This window comes from Rosa chinensis, chromosome 3 (genome assembly GCF_002994745.2).
Source record: "Rosa chinensis cultivar Old Blush chromosome 3, RchiOBHm-V2, whole genome shotgun sequence".
NCBI classification, from domain to species: Eukaryota; Viridiplantae; Streptophyta; class Magnoliopsida; order Rosales; family Rosaceae; genus Rosa; species Rosa chinensis.
Window position 1 is genome coordinate 34,473,166 of NC_037090.1, and position 22,551 is coordinate 34,495,716.

The following is a 22,551-nucleotide window of genomic DNA, read 5'->3' on the forward strand; positions in this document are numbered from 1 at the left end:
ATAGGTCGGCAGATGACTCGGCAGATGTCAGGCGCAGCTGCGCAGCAGTTGAGGTGCTGCCTTGAGACAACAGAATTTGTTTAAATCCGTTGTTTGTTAAGCTTGTCAGACAACGAAGTTCCAGTGTTTTCTGTTGTGTGAGAGTCGATTAGAAAACTTATTTTCTGAACAAACCATTGTCTGATATATGAGAGATCTGTTGTATGATCATTTAAACATCCATTTTACCTAATGAAAAGTAGTGATCAAATGGAAATAAAATTTGATGCAAACAATCAAATGAACTAATAGTACTCCAACCCATATTTTAAACTTCAAAATACATTAGACCCACTAAGATACAATTCGTATTAGTCATTGTTCCACAAAATCATGAATCAGTGACAATTATTTGTTTAACATTGCATCAGGGGACAAAAACATTAGTGTGCTACAATATGGGTTGCTATGTTTAACATTGCATCAAAGCATATTCCTTAGCGTTCCATTCCAAGTGTCGATACATTATTTGCTATGTAGTCATCAACAAATTTTGCTCCACCTCCAAGATCTGTATCATCTTCGAATTTGATGTCTCCAACGGTGGTTGCTCTCACACCACAGTTTATATGCAATGAGTACTAAACTGTTTGGTAACAGCAAATAAACAAAAAATCAGGTACGAGAAAATATAGGAGTAGATAAATGAAATCAAAATATAGTACTAGGCCATTTATTCTGAGGTCACATGCAAACTTAAGTTATCAACTGAATTCTCTTTATAAAATTTTTACAAAGTTATATAAGTAAACAAGTTGGAAAACTAAAGCGTATATATGTAAATCATAGAAATGATTTCTAAGAGATATATAGTTACCTTCTGTACATGGAAATTTGTCCAGGCACGCTATGGCTAATCTAGATTATGTGAAAATCAACTTATTTATTAAGTGCATAAAGTGGAAAGAAAACAAATGGCTACATCATTGAAGACTATTTAGTAGAAGCTTTCGTGTTGTTTGGTATAGCAGAGCTTTTAAAGACATCCCACTACATTAAAAATTTAATCTAACATATAATTCTAATAGAATGATCTACTAAACACCGCAAAATTACATATCTGGTACTCATTCCAGCAATTCATTACAGATGAATAAATCTTGTAAAAGAAATTTACTTTAACTGACAAATTCTTGATATATGTCTTCATGAGTGTAAAACAGTAAGTTGATATAAATTATAGAATGATATACTTCTGCAAGATTCAGTAAAAATAAAAACAAAAATCGAAACCAAATCTGATGTAGGATAGAAAACATACTAGCGGTTATCTCTGTTCTTAATCCATTCTGGAATAGAGTCATTGAGCAAGTTGCTTGTCAAATACCTATTCCGAAAGAAAGATGGGTTTTGAGAAGAAGAATGATTGTCTAAACATGTTACAGAAAACAAAGGAGCTCAAGTAGCTCCCTCAACACCTAACAGAACATAAATACACCTTGAATTAGGTTTCATAATTCAAGTTATGTTTCAAGAAGAAAGAACAAAAATAGACATAATAACAAAAATTGCAATCTCCACTCGATAAGAAAATCAACTTGAATGACAATAAAGCAAACACTTAGTGTTGCATACTAACAAAGAAAATAGACGCATATGAATGATGTGAATAACAGAATGAAGAAAGAGAGAGACTTTTGAGAAGTTAACACCAAAGTTATTCAAAACGTTCAGTACCCAAACCAATAATAGTTACTCGTGAAGAAATTTGGGAAAACAAAGGGGAGAAGAGAACAAAGCGAGCTGTAGATAAATTATAAGTTTCAAGAGCAAAATATGATAGAAAATAAGAACTAATTTCTCAAACACCTCCAGATTATGTTGAAAAGTACCTAAGGACAGAAACTCAGAAGCTAAACTAATTGAACTCAAAGTTAAAACTGAGATGTCAACTCAGTTTTCAATCCTCCCAAAAGAAGAAGAGAAAGTAACCAAAGAAAATCACTTGACCTTGGAAAAAAATGGAGAAAAGTCAATTTCTTCCTCTTGTCGATATTCTTCCAGACCCCTCCCCCTTCCCCCTTCTCTCTTTCTTTCTAGATTGGAACCCAGCCAAAACCAAAAGGAATAGAGAAGTAGCCCAAATAAAATAACAAGACCAGGAGGTGTTTTAGCAAGCAGTAGCCACGTAGGTCTTAACCATGCTTACTAATCACATCAAAGTATTTTTTTTTAAACTAATAGATGAAACAAAACATAAACAAACTAAGAGTATAATAAGGTAAGATCAAATTACCAATCCAGGTAACAAAAACTCACCCAAAAAAAAAACTCTTCAAAATGAAATTTCTCATATATTTTTTTTACTTTTGTAGTAGCTCTAAGAGTCAAAGATTTACCTGTAAAATCCTAAAAGCTACCAATATCTGGTAGAAGCCTCTATTTGGGTGGGAACGTGAATACATATACATAAGATCAAAGGTAGGAAATAATCCAGACCTCTGCATTATAGGAGTGCATCGGGTTAGAGGACAAGAAAAGTGTAGTGATGCTAAATGAGAAAACAAGATCTAGAAGTGGATGCATCTAAAAAGTAAAAGTCTAATGAGTGTTCTGTGAAAATTTCAATTGCTTTTTGCATCATAACATAATCACCTCAAGAGTCATAGATGGTGATTTCAGTGATAAATGAAGAAGAGGCAGATCAGCTGCATCTAAACAAGTCACTTCACCAACACGAAACCTTGATTCATACCGCCCGCCAGCTATTCCTAAAATAAAAACTAGTAAGTCTATTGATAAATACAGAACATACTATTTCAACCTAAGGAAATAAAGGTTATGAATATACAATAAGGTAGTGGAAGCTACACACTTGTCTTTATAAAAAACAAGAACACATATATGCACAACAGATGCATCACAAACATACATAACCATGCAACCTATAACTTTACAACTTCATATTTAGGTATCCTTTTTCTATGGCAGATAAGAGATATGAAGTACCAAGTAAGGACACATTTGCTTAAAAAAAGAAAGAGAAAAAGAAACTCCTCAACCTTAAGCATACAAATGAAAAGAGAGTCTTGAAACTGAAAACGCCAAATTTTATATGGCAGCACACTAGCACAATTAGAGGAAATAGAAGACAGAATTGAAGAAATTATTACAGAGGCAAGGACATAGGGCTTAAAATAACATGAAGTTTCGTCTTCGCGTACAACAATCTCTATTGAATTACATGCCTATGTACAATCATAATGCAGATCCGTTACAATACAAAAGCAAATTAAATTTATAAAAAAAAATCACCACACAGATTAACCACAAAATTGTTGCTCATAGTGGCAAAAACAAAAGGCTCTACCCAATTCGCAACTGATAACAGCACAATTCAACCATTCTACTCACAAAATCATGAACCTTTACCTATATATGCTAGAATTACAAGACCCGTTTCAGAGAAGAACTAGAAGGATCGAAATAACTTGTGCAAGACTTTTAATACCCAAAAGATCGAGTTAAGCTAATTATTCCATACACTTCAGAACAAAGAGAAACCAAAGCACTGACCCAACTAACCAATAAAAAAAACACCCTACTTTGTTGCTTCAAATAAATACTTCAATTCCAAAAGTTCAGAATGTAGACCCAATCTCACAAAAATGATAACGATGAAAACATAGTTCATGTAACTATCCCAAACCCAATACCAGTCCCAATCTCAGTCCCAATCCCAAAGACCAAACCAATGGATGCCCAAAAAATCCAACAGTGAATTAAAGCATATGAGCATTAAATAGAGGGAAAGGAACGAACTTGGTGATAAAGTTAGTGTCCAATGCGGAGAGGAAGCCAGCATAGACTTTGTTGATCGCGTTGATGAAGGCTTCTGCAATCAACCACACCAAAACTTAACAATCATTCAAACTAAAATTCCAAATAGGGTAGCTAGTTCACTTAGATTAACAAGCACTCAACAGAATTCCAAATTGGGTAGCAAACAAATTACCTTATAACTGATTCCTCTCTGGCTCTAAGACTATTAAGATCAAGGTAAAAGTTCTTAATGTCAAGCGAGTCTTCGGCTTAACCCAGATTGCTCAACTTCTTGAAATAGTTGGCCTTCAATAGCCTGATGTTCCGCATAGGCCATTCTTTCGAACCTCTCATAATCCCAAAAGTTAAGGATGAAATCAATGCAAATCACATTTTTACATTTCTAGGGTTAGCAGAGAAATCAAATCGAAAAGAAAAAATTAGTGAAGGATATGAAGGATGAGGATGAGGATGTTAGAGGATATGGATAATCTAGCGTTAGAAGTCGTCGCCCAAGGTGGTCTTGATGGAGACGAAGCACCTATCTAGCCTTACGGTGAAAGCGTATGGCACTACTTGAGCCCAACTACATCCATAGCAACACTTCACCCTACTGTACTTAACAAGAAATCAAATCAAGCAACCTATTCTCTTAAGCACCTCAAATGCTCCCGCACAGCCTCCATTTTCAGATCTCTGATCTCTCTCTTTAGTGCGTCCTCCTGAATCACAAAAACATCAATTCAGGTCATTAATTACAGAAACAGATCAGATATCGGAGAAAGCGATTTGAGTGAGTTACAGTACGGTAGCAGAGTCGCGGTGGTCGGTGGTGGTGCAATCGGCTGACGAAGGCTTGAGTCGAGAGAGAAGAACAACGACTTTGATCGAACAAATTGGATTTCTTGATTGCAGTAGGGTCAAGTATTATTATGAATCCCAACCCAGTCATTTTGGGTTCAATTCTTGAAGAGAAGAAGATGGGTTCAATTTTTTAAGAGAAGAAGACGGGTTCTGCTTTTGAGAAGAAGAAGATAGGTTTTGCTTTTGCTGTTTTTCTCGAAGACTATCTAAGTGCTAAAAATGACCAAGTGGGAGACAATATGTATTAGGTCTAGTTTTTTATCTTGTGTAATCAATTCAGACAACACATAAATAATTTTGGTTGTCTGATAGTCTACACTTGAAATTTCAACTTATGGACCCAGCAAGCAGATTTCCCGCCTAGTGCGAATCACAAACTCATTTCTCCCGCCTAGACACATTCACACAACAAAAATAGGCCATTCCGTTGTAGGTTCTTGCAATCATGTACCTACATTTCACCCAAAAATTGGCTGTTTTGGCACTCAAGACTCTCATTTTGGAAACATCTAGTTTTCTTCCAAAGTTGCACAACACAAACAAAAAATGTGTTGTATGATATTTTGCTCATACAACATAAACAACTATACTGTTGTACAAAGTGAGTCAAAATTTCGACCCAAATTTGAGCAAGGTGGGAGGGAAATTTTTTTCATTCAGACAACAGAAAATTGCTTAAAACTGTTGTACAATAATCTTGCACCAAAAAAATTCTGATTTCGAACGTCCTTATACAACCGAATCTCACTAAACCTGTTGTATGAAGCAGTTTCAATCAACACACAACAGAATTTTTTTTTCGTTGTCTAAAAAGTGTAGTCTGATGCAGATTTTGGCATAGTGACATCAAACTATCTGGATCAATTTCGTCATCCAGACGCTTGCGTAAAATCTGCTTGAGAGCCGCACTTACCACCTTATTTGTTGATTTTTTTTGCCTTTAAGGGGTGAGTGACTTCCAGCAAGTGTCAAAAGCAGATCCTTCTCCATAGTGGATGATTTCTTCCCCATTGAAAAAACATGAGATCTTATTTTGTGACTTGAAGACACCTTGGCCCTCAGTTCACCATCCATGAGTCCATTCTTCCTCCCTTTCCTCACTGAAGAGGTGGTTGTAATCAATGTAACAATTGCAGGACCAATCTCTCCGGTCAATATGACATCCAATCCAGGTAACAAACCCTCCTTCCCTATATTAGCAAGGCTTCCGGTTCCATAGCTCTCCTCCTTTTAAGGGGTGAGTCTTGAGAGTCAATATTGTAACACTCTAATTTGCATCTCACCAAATTGAAGTCATTATAGTGCCGCGAACTTTTAGAATCCGAGCTAAAATATTCTTAAGTCACGCTATAAAAGGCTGCAAAGCAAAGAGCATGAAAATTTAGAATACTTTGATAATTCAATTACATAATTTGAGTGCAGAAGCTTTTATTTAAAATCAGGTGAAAACCTTTTAGATCTGTTAAAGGCCATTAAAATTGGAAGGGATATTTTATGAGTTCAAAGTCAAAAGTCTAAGAATCACAATACTTTACGAACAATTACAAGCTCGTCAAACATGTTATACTCTAGTAGGGAAGATAAGGGAACCTTTCATGTGGAACTAACTCTGTTGATAAGATAATTTGAAGTATAAGGTGACTAAGCCACACTCAACAATTGTCCAGTTGTCTAGTCTTTGTACACAGTACTTGCATCTAACGACTATTATAGGGGTGATGTTTCATCCTCGCTGCTTAATAAGACTCTACCCTAGTTAGGTTTGAAAACCAATTTAAACATTTTCCATAGCAAGCAGAGAAAAATCATTTATAAAAAAATTCATTTACGAAAACAATACTAGTGCACCAGGCACCAGAACTACAAATCTAAAGGTTAGTCTCATAGGACCCAGTACCCGACCTTACCTTATATATACCAAATACCAGGTAAGCATAGCGAGAACGTCCACACCAACTATGCACATGTACCGAATTTATCATTATGATCGAAAAACTCGGATGACCGGTATAATTAACCCTCCAGAAGTTAAGGAAATCAAACCCATGGAAGTCAGCAACCATCCTTCGCTCAAGCCATCACAAGTTCACAACATACTGATTTGCTAGCATAGTTAGCTGCATTAATGCATTTTTCAATTTGTAGTAATACATACATATCATAAAACAAAACACACTAACTGAGGCAAGACTGGAGTCCCAATGCTTTAAGTATAGTTGTTGATTCAAGCCAACAACATGATAGCTAACTTTCTAAGTAAATTGGCATTCCGGGTAACTGGAGTTCTTATGTCTCACAATATTCGAGTCTTACTAAAATTTAAAATTAGATGACACTCGGTGAGACTTATCGAGTCCAAATAATTACATCTTATACTCACTGGGGTGTATTGTATATGGAATTAGTGGAACTTTTAAAGAAATCTATGGAATTTAAAAGTCTAGGTGTATTCAATATGGACTTTTAACAGTCCATGAAAGTTTTGAGGTATTCAATTAGGATTTTCAAAGACTTCATGAATTCCACCAAAATATAGGGGTATTCAATTAGGACTTTTAAAAATGAATAAAAGTACAGAGGTATTCAAAATATCATTCATACTTATGGAATTAGAAAATCATGGATAATCATGGACTTTGTAGTGTTAACTATACATACCAAACTCCAATAATTTTCCAGCCTCTAGACCAAAGATTTCAAAAAGTCTATCAAAGTTTCCTCTTCAACAAAAAAAAAAAAATTATCAAAGTTCTTCTCTCTACGCACAAAGAAGTTTGTCCTTCATCATCTCTCTTTCTTAATTTTTTGTCTTTTCTCTAATTTTTTATGATATCAACTTTTTTTGATACCCAACATGTTCATTGTAGTTGTTGAATGTGAATTTTTTTTTTTTTTTCAATTGTGATACTTCGAACCCTAATAGCAATAAAAATTATTTATGAAACCCTAAAACTCAAATATTGTGGTCTAACCCTAAGACCTTGAACCATACTAAATTTTATCTTATTAATTAATTATTCTCATTAATTTGAATTTATATTATGGTTCAAAAAAAGGTTGAACAATTGAATTTCAATTGATTGATTATAGATCAAGACATTGACCAATATTGCTACAATATATGTTAATCAGCGAAAACAAAATTGATGAGAATAATTAACCATAAACATCAAGTGATCTATATTGTATATTTATGTTGTTGGGAGATTAGGAATGAGAACAAACTCGCTAAACAGACTAACAATCATTTATTTGAGTAAATTTCTATTAGAAGATACTGAAGCATTGAAGAGACAACAAGTTATTATTTTGTTTTGTGTTTGAGCTGCATTTGTTTTGTTTTTTTTATTTTTTGGTTTTGTTTTTTTATTATATATTTTGTACATCATAGGAAATTTGTAGAAGTCATTCATAATAAAGTATACAGATTTTCATGAATCAATAAAAGTTGTTGCTAAAATCAATGGTTTTAAAAAATCCATAACAATCTATCAACTTTTTAAAGAGTCTGTGGAATTTTTAAAAAGTCTGTCATTTAAAAAAAGTCTGCACAAATCCAAATACAATACACCCCTATGTCTCACAATATTCGAGTGTTAGTAAAATTTAAAATTAGATGACACTCGGTGAGACTTATCGAGTCCAAATAATTATTTCTGAACGAAACTGCTTTACTCATTAGTCGTAAGTCGTAACCATAGTTTACTAAAGACACCCATCTTATACTCAATTTCACGACCACTTCAATTGGTTAACCTTGTAATCTAAAGCAAGTAGTATACAAGGTTTCAAACTTTCAATGACTATTCTCCATTGATTAACAATTTCATCCTACCCATTAACTTCCTTTCCATATCACATCATGTTAAGTATTTCTAACATGTTACAATACCAACTCAACCATTTTCATGTTTATTTCAATACTAAATGCCAATTCAACAACTATATGCTCATATACCAATTCCACAGGCATCTAAATTGCAAGAAACTATCGTTCACTGAGATAAGAATGCAAATTCCTCAAATAGTGGACATAGAGATTGAGCGCTAGATCGCACAAATCCTCCTCCAATTCTCAGGATTTCCATTAAAACTCGACGTAACCCAATACCACCCAATTTAACAACTTTTGAGATTTAAACCATAATCAAGAATGAGCAAGCAGATTATAGATGCAAGTCAAGGCGAAAAAGAACCAATGTCGCTACCACAAGAGGTGGTGCAGTGGTGGCAGAATATATCCGGATTCTCCAATTCAACTCACTCAATGGATTAAGCTTGAACACGTGTAAATTTGTATTCTAGGGTGTCGAAGAGGAATCAAGGGACCCCAAAACAGCTGCTGGAGCCCATAGCAGCGGCAGTGTCCGAAACCGCCCAAAACACCAATTCATCAAAACTTAGTCACTTCCAAAAACCATGTATACCAACATGAAGAGCATGAAGAAGAGATCAAGTTTCTCACCTCATGCACCTCCGACGCTAACCAGAGTGCTGGAATCAGCTGAAGAATTGCCGGAAACCCAGAAGCTTTCAGGCTTTGATTCTGCTTCCAGAGTTGTCTACATCACAAACTGATACTAGAGGGATGTCGGTGCTGAGAATAGGAGTCGAACGTGACTGGTGTATCGCCTTGAAGTGGCCAGATGGTGAAGATACACTTGAATCATCGGCATGGGTCGTTGGGTCGAAGAACCGGGTCGCATACTCTGGTTTCTTGCCAGCGATTCTGAGGGGCCAATCTGATGTGAGAGGGGTATTTATACTTCTAATTTAAAATTAATTCGATGGTCCACCATCAAGCTGTAGAGAATTTGGCCGGCTGAGATCGCACCGATTTCTTTTTCTTTTTCATTAAATAATTTCTATATTCCTGAAATTTCAGAAAATAATGAATAGTTCTGGTGTCCGGAAAATTCTTCGAAAATTTTCATGAGCTCGTAGCGTTGCATACTTTATTATAGAGTCCATAAATCAAAGATTTCATGTTGCAACCCGTACTTAAATTCATCGGTTTACATGTCATTTGGACAGTAAATGACGATTTTCTTCACTTTTAACTTCGTTTCAATACCTTCAGGAGCTCCCAAAAAAGTTGACTTTTTCTTCGAAAACGTGACACACTCAAATCGGAGTTCATATGAATAAGTTATGGCCTAAAAACCAAAACTTAACTTAACTACAAATAGAAATATTTTTCCACTTTGGGTAAGTTTCACTTTTGATATTACCAAAACCTAATCTCCTTTTCATCCTGCTGACCCAATGCTTAGACCCGGCCTAACAGGTTTTCCGTCGTTTTTGGCCATATCTTGACGTCGCACTGATCATGTTTGGAGCGGCTTTCTTTGCTCTTCCGTCCTCTGGCCTTGCTTTCCTTTGATTCTTGCCCAAGAACTCGAATCAAGTCAAAAGGTAGCACGACAAGCCGTGTGACACGACCCAGCCGGAACATTCTCCTCTAGCCACCAAAGATGATGAAACCGCTTGGGTTTTGGAGAGCTTGGAACGTCTAGCAAACCTACAAAGGGCTTGTATCGATTATGTTTTGAATTGTCTAGATCGGTAAATCTCTCATAATGTTTGAGAATTATATTCTTGAAATATTGTTGGTGTATTTGATTGTTAGAAATGTTAATTTCTGTTACTATTATGTGATTGTGATTTATATTATTCGAGACACTAGAAGAGAGAGAATGGACTAGTGGTCTCCAGTTGTGACACTAGGAGAGAGCATATGTATTGGTGGTCGTAGTAGTAGTTACGATACCAGGAGAGAGAGATGTGATATACTGGTGGCTTAGATCTGTATGACATGATTTGAGACTTGTTTGATTGCGTGTGTATTGTGTCTCTAACCCAAAGGCCACTGTTGGGTGCTTGGCCGAGGTATTACTCATTAATCATGTTTTGTCGATTTCCACTCTCGTTAAAAGAATTTTTTGGAATTGGCAAAGCTTTTCTTTTATACTAAAGTGAATTGCATGTGTGATTTTTAAGAAACAACAAGTGGGAAAGTATTAAATCATTTTTTATTTCTCACTTTACAAGATTATTTTTGTCAACTCACTCTAACATTTTTCAAATACTTTTTGCTGGGCCATTCGTTTTCAAATGCCCAGTCTACAGATAAGTTGGTTCAACATAAGTTGGTTCAAATACTTTTTGCTGGGAAATCTTTCGCTTCATCTAGATTGCTCTTCGATTTTGTTCTTAAATTTGGGAGTCATATTTGAGTACTTAGGATTATGTCAGATATTAGTTGACATTGTGAAAGTGTTGGATTAATGTAATTTATTTGTGGAGTTTGATTTGTTTGTGGGGAGCATGTAGGCTCCAAGAGTTGTGGATGGTTGTTGATATAGAAGTGTAATTTGAGTTTTTACAGGTTTTGAGTAGTCCATCTTTAGGAGTGATTCTGCCGAATTTTCAATAAAGTTATTCTTAAGGTAGGTCACCTCAGATTTCAATGTGTAATCCGGGGTGGGTCCTGTCATTTCACCTTAAGAAAATTTCATAAAAATATTCTCGAGCATTCAATTAACCATTGAGAAATAAATATAATCCTCGAATGATCTCACTTTAACTCGCTGAATTTTTTCGAAACTCACAGGTCCCCTGCCTCTTACCTAAAGTAGGAGCAGCAAAACCCAAGGGAATGGTGGGTTTGGCGGACCTGCACCTCCATACACACACTCTGTGAACCTTCGCCACGGTTGAGGGAAGCGGCGGCCCCACCACCTTCACGTGAGCAATAAGAACAAACCAGCAGAGGAACTACTACCCCTGAACCCCCCACCTCACTAGGCGTAATAGAATTGGGGCCCACTTGGCCCCCCTCTCTACCAAACAGCACCCTCCGAACCCTTGAAATCAGAGTGTTAGGCATCAGAATCGCCACCTCTGGCGACGGAGCAGCTATGCAATCGCCACAACAGTTGTGACCCTTGAAACCATGTCTCCACATGCTCCAACCTGCCACAAATCTCACATAAACCCTGCACATTGAAATACTCAAAGTCCAACATCGTAGAAAAATAACCGGAGAAATTATACATCTTCCTACGGCAGAATGGCAACCCCAAGTCCATCACCTCATGTTGATCAAGGTAGCGATGATCCACCTGCAAACACTTGCCCAAAGCATCCCCAATTTTACGAGCCCAATACAATGTCATAAAGATCGGGGTGACACCATGTACCTCCACCCACGGGCAAGTGACCAAGCTAGACCTGTTGAATGCCACCAACACCATCAAAATCTCCAAGCACCACCGTGGCCGATTTGTAGAATGATCGGATATTTCTATATATGCCAATTAATTTTCCTATTTTCAATATAAAATTTTCAATTGTAGATAGGGAAGAAGGGTCTCCCGTAGAGGACTTATGGAACTAATTGCTACACTTTCCAATTAAAAGGAGTTGATTTGATGTTGTGAAAACAAATAAAAGTAAATAAGTAGATTTCTCAAAGAGAATTAATAGAGAAACAAAAGTCAGAGAATGTATCCACCACCAATCAATCAAGTATGCAAATCATGTTTAACCTAGTGTTATTTATCTATGGATGAAGATGCTCAAGTTACCCCAACGCCTGAGTTAACCTATTGTTTTTCCATACTTACATGCTATATAAGTGAGAGACGCTCTACACCTAACCTGTTTTTTTAAATGTAACTTACGTTGACGCAACTCTAGATTTAATACAAAGAAATCATTAAGAATTAAAAAAATGAGACACCACAAGAAATCTTGAGTACGATGCGTCTCAATTAACCTTAGAACCTGATAACATATATTATGCTTAGATATTTTGTTACTCTAGAACTCTCAACTAAACTTTCTAACAAGGAATAGTCAATGATTATTCATAGCTATAGAATCTTAAACAAGTTGTAACGCCCCAAATTGCACCTCACCCGCAAGGTCTTGAAACATAAACTAAAGGTTCGATTTACATTCTAGAAACCCGCAAGGCATTTTTATAAATACTTTTCTGTAAAACGCATAGCGAATACGTTCAAAATAATTTTGAGGTGAAAACACTAAAACTCTTATTTCAAAAATTTGCTCGTCCAAAGCTTTAAGTCAATCAGATCGAGGTCAAGTAATAATTGACTCAACAAGAAATAATTGACTTATTCAAATATTTGATTTGACATGAATGATCACCAACGACTTTGAGACAACATTAAATAATCAAGAAATTGAATTAAACTTCGGAACCTGTTTCCATTACAACCATTTACCGAAGTTGACTTGGCACACCCGCTCCGTTCGTCAATCCCGTCACCAATGCACAGTACCTGCATCCACACTATTGTAGGGGTGAGCTTTCGTCCTCGCTGCTCATTAGGAGCTTCACCCCAGCTACGTATTTAAATAAACTTTTGTGGCGCCAGTATAAAAACAAATGTAAATACAATTTTTTTAAGAACAACAAATTTAAATTATTTTCTGATATAAAATCTGATGCATGAACTTCAAATGAATACGGGCCCAAAACAATACCTGATGGCCGGTCCCATAGACCAACTACACGACCTTACCTCAAATCAATTCATAACCAGGTAAGCGTAGCAAGAGCATCCGCTACCTAGCTACACACACAGAATTGAGTCGTCATTACGATCGCGCACCGTCCGACCGATGTAGCTAACCCTCAGAAGGTTTTGGGGATCGAACCAAGAAAGTCAATGCCACCTTTCGCTCTCAAACCATCAACGTTATCTCTCCCGAAGTGGTTAGTATGCATTGCATTTAAACATAACCACACCGTGCAATTTAACATGCATCATGCATCACTTTATATAAAACAACAAGGCTACTGACCGAGAAAAGGCCCCGAATCCTCTACTTGGATTCTGAAGTCACTTAATTTATGTTGTCTGAGATTCACGAATCTTCCGTTCCTCAGGTTACTGAAGTCCTAGTTTCCGACATAGTAAGCGTTAATAACCCGTTAAACAATTATTTAAAGTCTCGATGATTATCTAGTCGTCCAACCAACTTCTCCTGATTTGACCAGAATTAACCAAGGTTTGACCAATCGGGACAAGTACAATAAGTATCCAAATTAGCGAACAATTAACTTGAAATTGGAATAACGACCAATTTCCATTAATTTTCCCTAGTAATCCCATCACTATGGACACCCAATTTTGATTTAAACAACCTTCCACTAATCACATTTTCCACAACAGGTTTCAAATACTAACCGAAATGATTAGTTTCACTTTCACATTAGGCACACCCCACAATTTGCTAAGGGAACCTATTACTCAATTTTTCCAACTAGGAATCCATAATTCAATCCCAGCTAACATCCCAGTATGTACTTGGTCCACGATGCTCGGAGAACGTCGAGCAAAGCAGTGCAGCAAAGACCAGAGCATCACTTCTTAATTCTAGGACGAGAACCAACGTCGAAAACAAGCCCAGAATCTCCGCTATGCACGGCAACTCCGACGAAGCCGAGAGTACCCAAAATCGCAAATCATTACAAATCGATCAATTCCAAAAAGTAATTATACCCAGATGTGGAACTCGACAAGAGGATTACGTTTCATACCTCAGACAACCCAAAAGGTGGCCGGAGTCGCCATATAAGTCAGAAATCGCCGGAAAAGCTTCGTACCTTTCGAGCTTCGAATCTCCATTCACGGTCCGTCCATGGACTATCCACGCCCACAGGAGTGTCGGCACTGAGAAGAGGAGTCGAACGCCGGTGGTACGCCTCCGGGAGATGGTGGGATGGAGGAGTTCCGGCCGGGTGGGTCGTCGGGTCGAGAAAACGGTCGAGAGCTCTTGAAACTTCTAGAGCGATCTGATCGAAGGTCTGTATATAGTCCCCCTTAATAAATCCGGGACGGTCCAGATTAAGCGTTGGGGAAAATGAATGGCTCAGATCGAACAACGGAATTTTCTATTTTCCTTTAATAATATCTTTAATCCCAAAACTTTCAAAACTCGTAAAAATTAGCTCGAGTAGCTGAAAAACTCCCCGAAAATTCTCACAGACTCGTCGCGTCGAGTACATTACTCTCAAACCCTTCAATCAAGAATTTCACCTTGTGAAAAATTTCAAAAAATATTCTCGAGTATTTAAATAACCATTGAGATTGAAAATTTAATTCCTTAGACGATCTCACTAATACCTCTGAATTTTTCCGGGGCTCACACATGCACTCTAAGTTTTTTTTATTTTATTTTATAACTAAAGAGGATCAAATTTCACTCCTACCCCCATGATGACTTGAACCCATGACCTTGATCTTAGATAGTGGGCGTTCTAACCACTGAGCTAACACAGACACTCTAAGTTGGCCACCAAAGAAAGCACATAATGGAATCGTCAATGTAAAACTGGAAATTAGGTTCTCATCCAAGGATAAATAAAAACTAATAAAAAGTCATAGCATAGCATACAATCATGATTGAGGCTTCAACAGCTCCAAACTATTAAGAATTTAGTTGCTCATGGTTTGAATTGAAAGCACAAAAGAATTCATAAGCAAAGAAAAACATAAAGACCCTAAAAATCAAATTGGAGTCATCAGAATCGACTGGTCGGCAGACTTCACCAACTGGTCGGTGAGCGTCTGATCTACTTTCTTTTGCTAGGGTTTCTCGCTTAACTCTAGCGTGTCAGAGTCTTCTCGTTATTTTTTTCCAGCCATTTGATAGTGTTCTGGAGTCATCTTTCATTCTTTTTTTGTTTGAGATACCTTGAAGTGTAGAGAAAGCCAACTTCTTAATTCTGTGATTGAATTAGGATTTCTCCACATCACTTTGTCCAATGAGAATGCGTCATGTCATCGTAAATATTTTCTTGAGTATTTTCTCCTTATTTGTTGTGATTTCTCCTTGGATTGGGCTCCTCAATTTATCAAGGTCTCCTACTCAGGTCTAGACTCTAAGCTTCTCTTTATTTGTGTTTCAGTGGTAGAAACGGGGTTATCTTGAGAGCTTCCATCTCTGAGGTCCGTACCTGCCAACCATGAACAGAGGTCAGAGGGAAGACCAGGCTAGTCGGCCTTCGACCCTCCGATGTCTAAGTCAATTACATGTGAGAATGTAGACTAGGTAGGAGTAAATAGAGAGTGATGACTTACCTTAAATGAGTGGAGAGACATGTATTAATTATAGTGTGGGGATGAGCTTGTCACCCCTTTGTTTCCAATGTGGGACTAGCTGTGGTCCACCCGATACCACAAGTGTATGGTATCACCATTACTTTAAATGGCTAATGAGACTTGTGCTTTTGATACTTGTGCTTGGGAGGCATCTATACCAACAATTTGAGCATCTTTCCTCCCTATTATCTCATTTTTGTATATTTGCTCCGAAAAACCTAATAAACATAAAAATGAATAAATAAAGAAAAAATATAAGAAACTAACAAAGATTAATAATAGGGATTAACCATATAAATGTCGCATAAAGTGTTAGCCCTCTAAAATGTTTCTATCATCATTTCCAAAAAAAAAAAAAAAAATGTTTCTAACATATAACCACAGCCTCTTGGAGAGAACCTGCTGCTTATCCGCCGGGTCCTTGAAGCAGCAAAGAAACCGACCATTTGAACGTTTTTGGAGCGTCACCATCCCCTTGACAGACCATTAGTGCACCATGCATGGCTGCCCGCTAGATCCGAGGAAACAAGGCGCGCAACCATAAATGCTCCAACGCGACTCTTGTATCTTAATTATTCCCCTGACTAAGAGATTCAATTATTCTCATCATTGCTAGTTGCCTCAACCAATAGAGGCAAAGCAAAGTACACCTGCACAGCTGTTCATAAGTTCCTATTAGGGGTATTAGTGGATTCAAATTTGCTCACCATTTTTATTTTGTGATGATATCACTACCCAATTAAAACTTGTCACGTCATGTAGAATTAATTTAATACTTAAAATTTATTTGTTTAATAAAACATCATGATTAACTATAATTATGTTTTATAACAAATGACAGTTTTATATTGAGTGGTGGTATCACCACCAAAGTATTGGTGGTGAGCAAATTTGAATCCGATATTAGTGGTCTTGTGGTTCATCTTCTCATCATTTAATGTTGCAATATTTGTTACATAAATAAATCATCAAATAGTCATGTCCATAACTTGCTCCACCCTCTATTGATCATTGCTTGCCTTGTAGCTGCACTATTGTCTATTTGTATGCTTCCTTGATATCAAATTCGCCACAATCCTACCAAGTCAGGTGGAAAGTACCTAATCGGCCCATTAGAATGGTAATTAGGTTGGATAATATATCAAACACATTGAGGATCAAATCGCCTCATCGCCTTTGATTGTAGGAGGTGAGATGCTACTAATCCTTGTGAGTAGGGCTGATAATTCCGACACGACTCGAAACTTGCACAAAATAAAACGGGTTGAACTCGCATGATTAAAAAATTGGTCAGCCGTGGGTCAACCCACAAACACAAAGTGAACCCATATAACCCGTTTACTAAATGTGTCGAATTATATTATATATATAACCGCGTAGACAACCCATTTAAAAAATAGAAAATTACATAGTAGCACCTAACCAAAGATATAAACACAGAAAACCCACATTCAATTTGTTTTATACAAATAAGGACACAAGCTCAAGCCCAAAACCAAATTAAACAGGTCTGGCTTCGAATTTTGATAGAAAATGACTAAAATGTCCAATTTTCATTAGAATTTACGCTCATGCCACTGGGCATAATACTCAACGACCGAAACACAAAATCCCAAAATCAAAACGCCGCTGTTCTTTCGTCTCGCCGCTGTTCGGGTGCTTAGGTATCGCTTTCAAGTTCGCCGAGATGGACCACGTAGCAAAGGTACGAGCTTTTTATTGTTTTCAGATTTGGGTTTGATCGGAATCGGAAGAATTGAAGGTGAATTTGATGGAATTGTGGATGATTATATATAGGTGCATGATCTGGCCGAAGCTTCGAAATCAATCTCGACAACCAACCCAGATTGCTCACCAATCACCATGTTTGGCACAGACACGGATTTTTCCTTCATTCGAATCATACTGGGAACCCAAAGAATGCTCTTCTTTTTCACAAACCAACCCAGATTGCACACCAATCACCGCGTTTGGCACAGACATGGATTTTGCCTTCATTCTAATCATATTAGGTTGGTGGACCGGGATATGGAGGCGGGCACTGTGAGAAAGGCGGGTCCTCATGCGAGGAATTTGCTGAGAGTGAAGAGTAGGATTGATATGGTGAAGGTGCTGTTTGAGCAGATTATAGTCACCAAGTATGTTCCATTGCTTCAACTGGTTTATAAAGTTTAAATCTTTTTTGAATGCTAATAGTTATATTGTAGCTTATAGTTAATTTGGATTGTATGTATGTGGGAAATTGGTTTTGTTTGGTAATGACCGTAATGTATTGATTTTGTTTAATTTGCTATGTGCAACTGTGTGCAGTTTATATGAAGTTTCTTTCTGCAGTGCATTATTGCTATGTGCTACTGTGTTAAATTGAAGTTTCTTTCTGCAGTGCATTATTGCTATGTGCTACTGTGTTAAATTGAAGTTTGTTTCTGCAGTTCATTATTGCTATGTGCTACTGTGTTTATTTGAAGTTTATTTCTGCTGTTCATTATTGCTATGTGCTACTGTGTTCAATTGAAGTTTATTTCTGCAGCTATGTGCTACTGTGTTCAATTGTAGTTTATTTCTACTGTTTATTATTGCTATGTGCTACTGTGTTCAATTGAAGTTTCTTTGTGCAGTTTATTTTATGTGCTACTGTGTGCAGTTTCTTGTATTTGTGAAATTTATTTGAAGGTATGTGCTACTGTGTTAAGGTGAAGTTTGTTTCTGCAGTGCATTATTGCTATGTGCAACTGTGTTTATTTGAAGTTTATTTCTGCTGTTCATTATTGCTATGTGCTACTGTATCAGATTGGACGAGTACAGTAGCAGGAATAGGCGATGACGAGTGCAGTAGCAGAACACGAGTACAAGTGCAGTAGCAGAACACGAATACAAGTGCAGTAGCAGAACTGGACGAATATGAGTGCAGTAGCAGGATTAGGCGATGACAAGTGCAGTAGCAGGATTAGGCGATGACGAGTGCAGTAGCAGGATTAGGCGATGACGAGTGCAGTAGCAGAACACGAGTACAAGTGCAACGAGTGCAGTAGCAAGATTAGGCAATGACAAGTGCAGTAGCAGAACTTGACGAGTATGAGTGCAATAGCAGGATTAGGGGATGACAAGTGCAGTAGCAGGATTAGGCGATGACGAGTGCAGTAGCAGAACACGAGTACAAGTGTTGTAGCAGGATTACGCGATGACGAGTGCATTACCGGAAGAGGGGATTTGTGTTGGGAAATGTACTAGTGAGACGAAGTTTAGAAAATTTTGGTACCTCAAAATTGTGGAAATTTCAATGGATATTTTGCTTAAATTAAAATTTAGAAAATTTGATGGAAGTTTTGATATATGTGGTAAATATTCGTATCTAAAACTAGTTTTAAAGATATTTTGGAAAGTTTAAAATATCGATAAAGCTAAGTTACGAAAAAAAGTAACATAAAAAAAAGTAATATAAAGTGATTATTCTAAAAAATAAAAAAAAAAGTAACATAAAAGGAATTAGAAATAAATAAAAAAAGTCAAAAAAAGTAGTTAAAGGTAAAAAAGTAAATTAATTCATGACATGTGGCAAGTGGAGAGCAGATTGTCCTTATTTGTAATATTTAACTTTATAAAGGGATTAGAAGTCAAAAGAAGTAGATAAGGATAAAAAGGTAAATTAACTCATGACATGTGGCAAGTGGATAACACATTGTCCTTATTTGTAAGATTTAGTCCTTATATGTTTAATTCAATCTTTAGATGATTTATTTGTTAAATCATCTTTTGTCAATAACTTATATGTAATTTGTTATTTAAAAAAAGTCATATTATATGGATATAAGGGTCGAATAAGTCTTTTTCTCACTTTAAGTTATGGTTACCACTTTGCCGTTAGCAATATAAATTCTCTAGTGAATTTAATCAATTTATGAATTTTTTTTTAGTTAAATGGGTCGCAATGTTAACCCTTAAATGAGTTATTTTGTTCAACACGACATAACCTATTTATTAAATGGGTTAAGCGGGTTGAAAACAGATAATCCGTTTAATAAATAAGTTGGGTTTGGATTTAAATTTTCTACACAATTATTAAATATGTTAGATTTGAGGCTGTCTTTTGTGACACGACAAATATCTTGATCCGATACAAACTTGATATGACACGATCTATTGACAGCCCTACTTGAGAGTTTTAACCTCTAGTTCACAATATGTCAATAAATTAAAGAGGGAACCCTGCCTCTTAACATTACCAAAATAAAGCTGAGAAATTCAACTTGAGTTGCGTAGGTGAACACAACTAGCCCTTTCTGCCCAATAAGCGAAATACACTTCACTATGCAAATGCTAAAGCCATGTTTTTCTTCAAAAAAAAAAAAAACTGCTAAATGCTACGTTCAATCATAAAGTGCCTAATTCTCATAACAAATGGAAAGGAAAAAAAAAAAAGGGTTATTATCACAAATGGTACCTGAACTATACCTCAATCTTATTGATAGTACCTGAACTTCAATTTTGATCACAACCAGTACCCGAACTTTTCGATTTCATTTTAAATGGTACTTAAAGCCACATTCGGTCACTATTCCGGCCAAAAAAGCCAAATCTAAAATATAAAAATAAAAATAAAAAATTCAAGGCAAGTCTATTACAAAAAAGATCATCACTATATATGATCACAACCCTTGAAATCATCAAAGATCATCACTATGATTGCCTTACATGCCGTTTTTAGTCAGAATAGTGACCGGATGTGGCTCTAGGTACCATTTAAAATGAAATCGATTTTAGTCATAGAAACTATCAGCTTCATCAGGATGAACAAGCCCAATCCCGCTCTCAACGATTTTCACCACAGCGGAATCATTCATTGTCCCGTCTAGTCCAGGTGAGACTTTGCAAGGAATGATCTTTGAACTGAGATGAGTTGAACCTGGCCTAACACCACCCCAGGCACCACAAATGGCATGCCATACATATATATCATCCAAACCTTTAAACTTGGTTCTCAAGTCACCGGTGAAAGCCCTCATTCCATAATTTTCATCACTGCAAGAACTGGTTCCACGGCCTTCACTAGGAGCACTGCTCTCTCCTCCACCAATGATCTCATTCAACTCTATCTTCAGCTTCTGAAGTTTAGTTTCAAACACAGATAACTCAGTGACTCCAGAATGAAGGGCCTTGTCGCAATCCTTCTCAGCATGCTCTATTTCAATCCTTGGCAATCAACTGTTTTGGCTTGTTGGGATCAACTGAAGGAGCGTCAAGACCCAACATAGACCCACCTCTGTAGTTCCTGAACTTCTTGCACTCCTCAAACCTGTGAAGCCTAGCAATCATTTTAGTACCACCATGAACTAGTTTTTTCGTTTCCTCCTTCAGGTCCTCATCATCCATATTGATGCTTTGCCAACCATCATCAATGATGAGAAACCGCGGGGACACACCGCCTTCAATAAATTCATTCAGACCATGCCAGACACCAACAGGTTCTACATTTAAGTAGAATGCATCCCAAGTGCACCAACCGAATTTGTTAACTAGATTTGGGACCGTCTTCTCTTCCAAGAGCCTAAAACTATTGAGATGGACTCTAACAGCACTATAGGCTTCTTTCATCAAGTTGTAGGGATTGTCAGAAGCATTAACATAAGCAATGGCATCGAAATTCGACGCTTTTACTTGACTAGAACCACTCTCGGCACAGATCATGACATGGTCATCACTGCCAGGATGAAGAGCAGACCTGAAATTGGCTTCAATGATCGGTATGATTATAACATAGGACTTGATCTCCGGGACATCTAAGAGCACCCATTGGGTTTCCATTTGCAAGTTTGAACCAGAGTTTCCTACCCACATGGTAGACCACCATGTCTTGAACCTAAAGATGCTAAGGAAATCCCTGTTACTGAGTTTCCCCAAGGAGTTGAGCAGCCTATCTGAGGGAACCTCCTTGTTGAATCCAAGGAAAGCACCCTTGTGGGATGAAGCACGAACCCGTTGGAGCAGAGGAAGTGGAGCATCAGAGGATTGGCAGGGTGAGTGGAAGTCCCTGAAAGTTACATTGCTTGGAACTTCAGAGAGCAATGGAACACCTTTGACACTAAGCTTTCCATTAGAGAGGTCAAAGTATTGTCCAGAACTCTCGGACCGGAACGCCTTGAAAACTGGACTAAGAGGATCATTAGGAGGTGCCATGAGGAGGAAAACAAAGAAAAGAAGAAGATTATATAGCTAGGCTAGGGTGGAGATTTGCATAAGAACGAAAGCAAGTAATGAATAAGAGTTTGGAAGACTGACTAATGGAAGTATGCGGAGGCGGTGCAAGAATTTCTAGACAGAATGAAGGAGAGGGAAATCGGTGCCTGGAGAGTCGGTTGGTTGCTGTAGATCAAGGGTTGATCCTTTTGGCTATAAATATTGGGTGCTTTATCCCAATGACCTCATTCCATTAAAAACACACCGATCAAAGTTATTGTTAAATACCAGGAGGTTGAAAGGTCCATGATTTCCATGAATGAATGCATAAAAGGTCGTAGTTTCTGGGACATTGGAGTGGCAGAGTAGGCGTAAGACAACTGGAAGTGTCATTTTGAGAAGATCTGCAAGTATGTTTACCTGTAATAATTTATTTCCTGGATGAATTTTAGATTTCGAGTTTTAGATGAATATTCTTAACCAATAGAGCTACAAGCTTCGAAGCAAAAAGTAAGATCATCACCTATCAGCATGGGACGCAACTAAATGAGCTGTTACTGGTAAGCATTTTATC

The 22,551-nt window shown here is 37.1% G+C and overlaps 1 protein-coding gene, 1 long non-coding RNA gene and 1 pseudogene across 3 annotated transcripts; 1 reads left to right on the top strand and 2 right to left on the bottom strand.

Moving 5' to 3' along the window:
• Positions 1–311: 311 nt before the first annotated feature.
• LOC121052066 lies at positions 312–2,734 on the bottom strand. 2 transcript variants are annotated; one of them, XR_005807897.1, is made up of 4 exons: positions 2,635–2,734; positions 2,379–2,480; positions 1,301–1,366; positions 312–625 (listed from the first exon to the last, which is right to left on the bottom strand). It is a non-coding gene; the product is annotated as an uncharacterized LOC121052066 (long non-coding RNA). The 2 variants fall into 2 exon arrangements; XR_005807898.1 differs by lacking the exons at positions 2,379–2,480; positions 2,635–2,734 and adding an exon at positions 1,990–2,022 and having other exon boundaries at positions 314–625.
• A 13,366-nt stretch (positions 2,735–16,100) lies between these two features.
• LOC121052311 (accelerated cell death 11-like) lies at positions 16,101–17,978 on the top strand. Its single transcript, XM_040517041.1, has 3 exons — positions 16,101–16,114; positions 17,364–17,508; positions 17,601–17,978. The coding sequence occupies exons 1-3, from the start codon at positions 16,101–16,103 to the stop codon at positions 17,976–17,978; spliced, it is 537 nt and encodes a 178-aa protein (XP_040372975.1).
• Positions 17,979–20,494: 2,516 nt separating this feature from the next.
• On the bottom strand, positions 20,495–22,041 carry LOC112195084 (annotated as a pseudogene).
• Between the last annotated feature and the right edge of the window lie 510 nt (positions 22,042–22,551).

Coding starts and splice junctions, on each gene's coding strand:
- LOC121052311 (XM_040517041.1), top strand. Junction 17,509..17,600: donor AGATGGACCACGTAGCAAAG/GTACGAGCTTTT, acceptor GATTATATATAG/GTGCATGATCTGGCCGAAGC.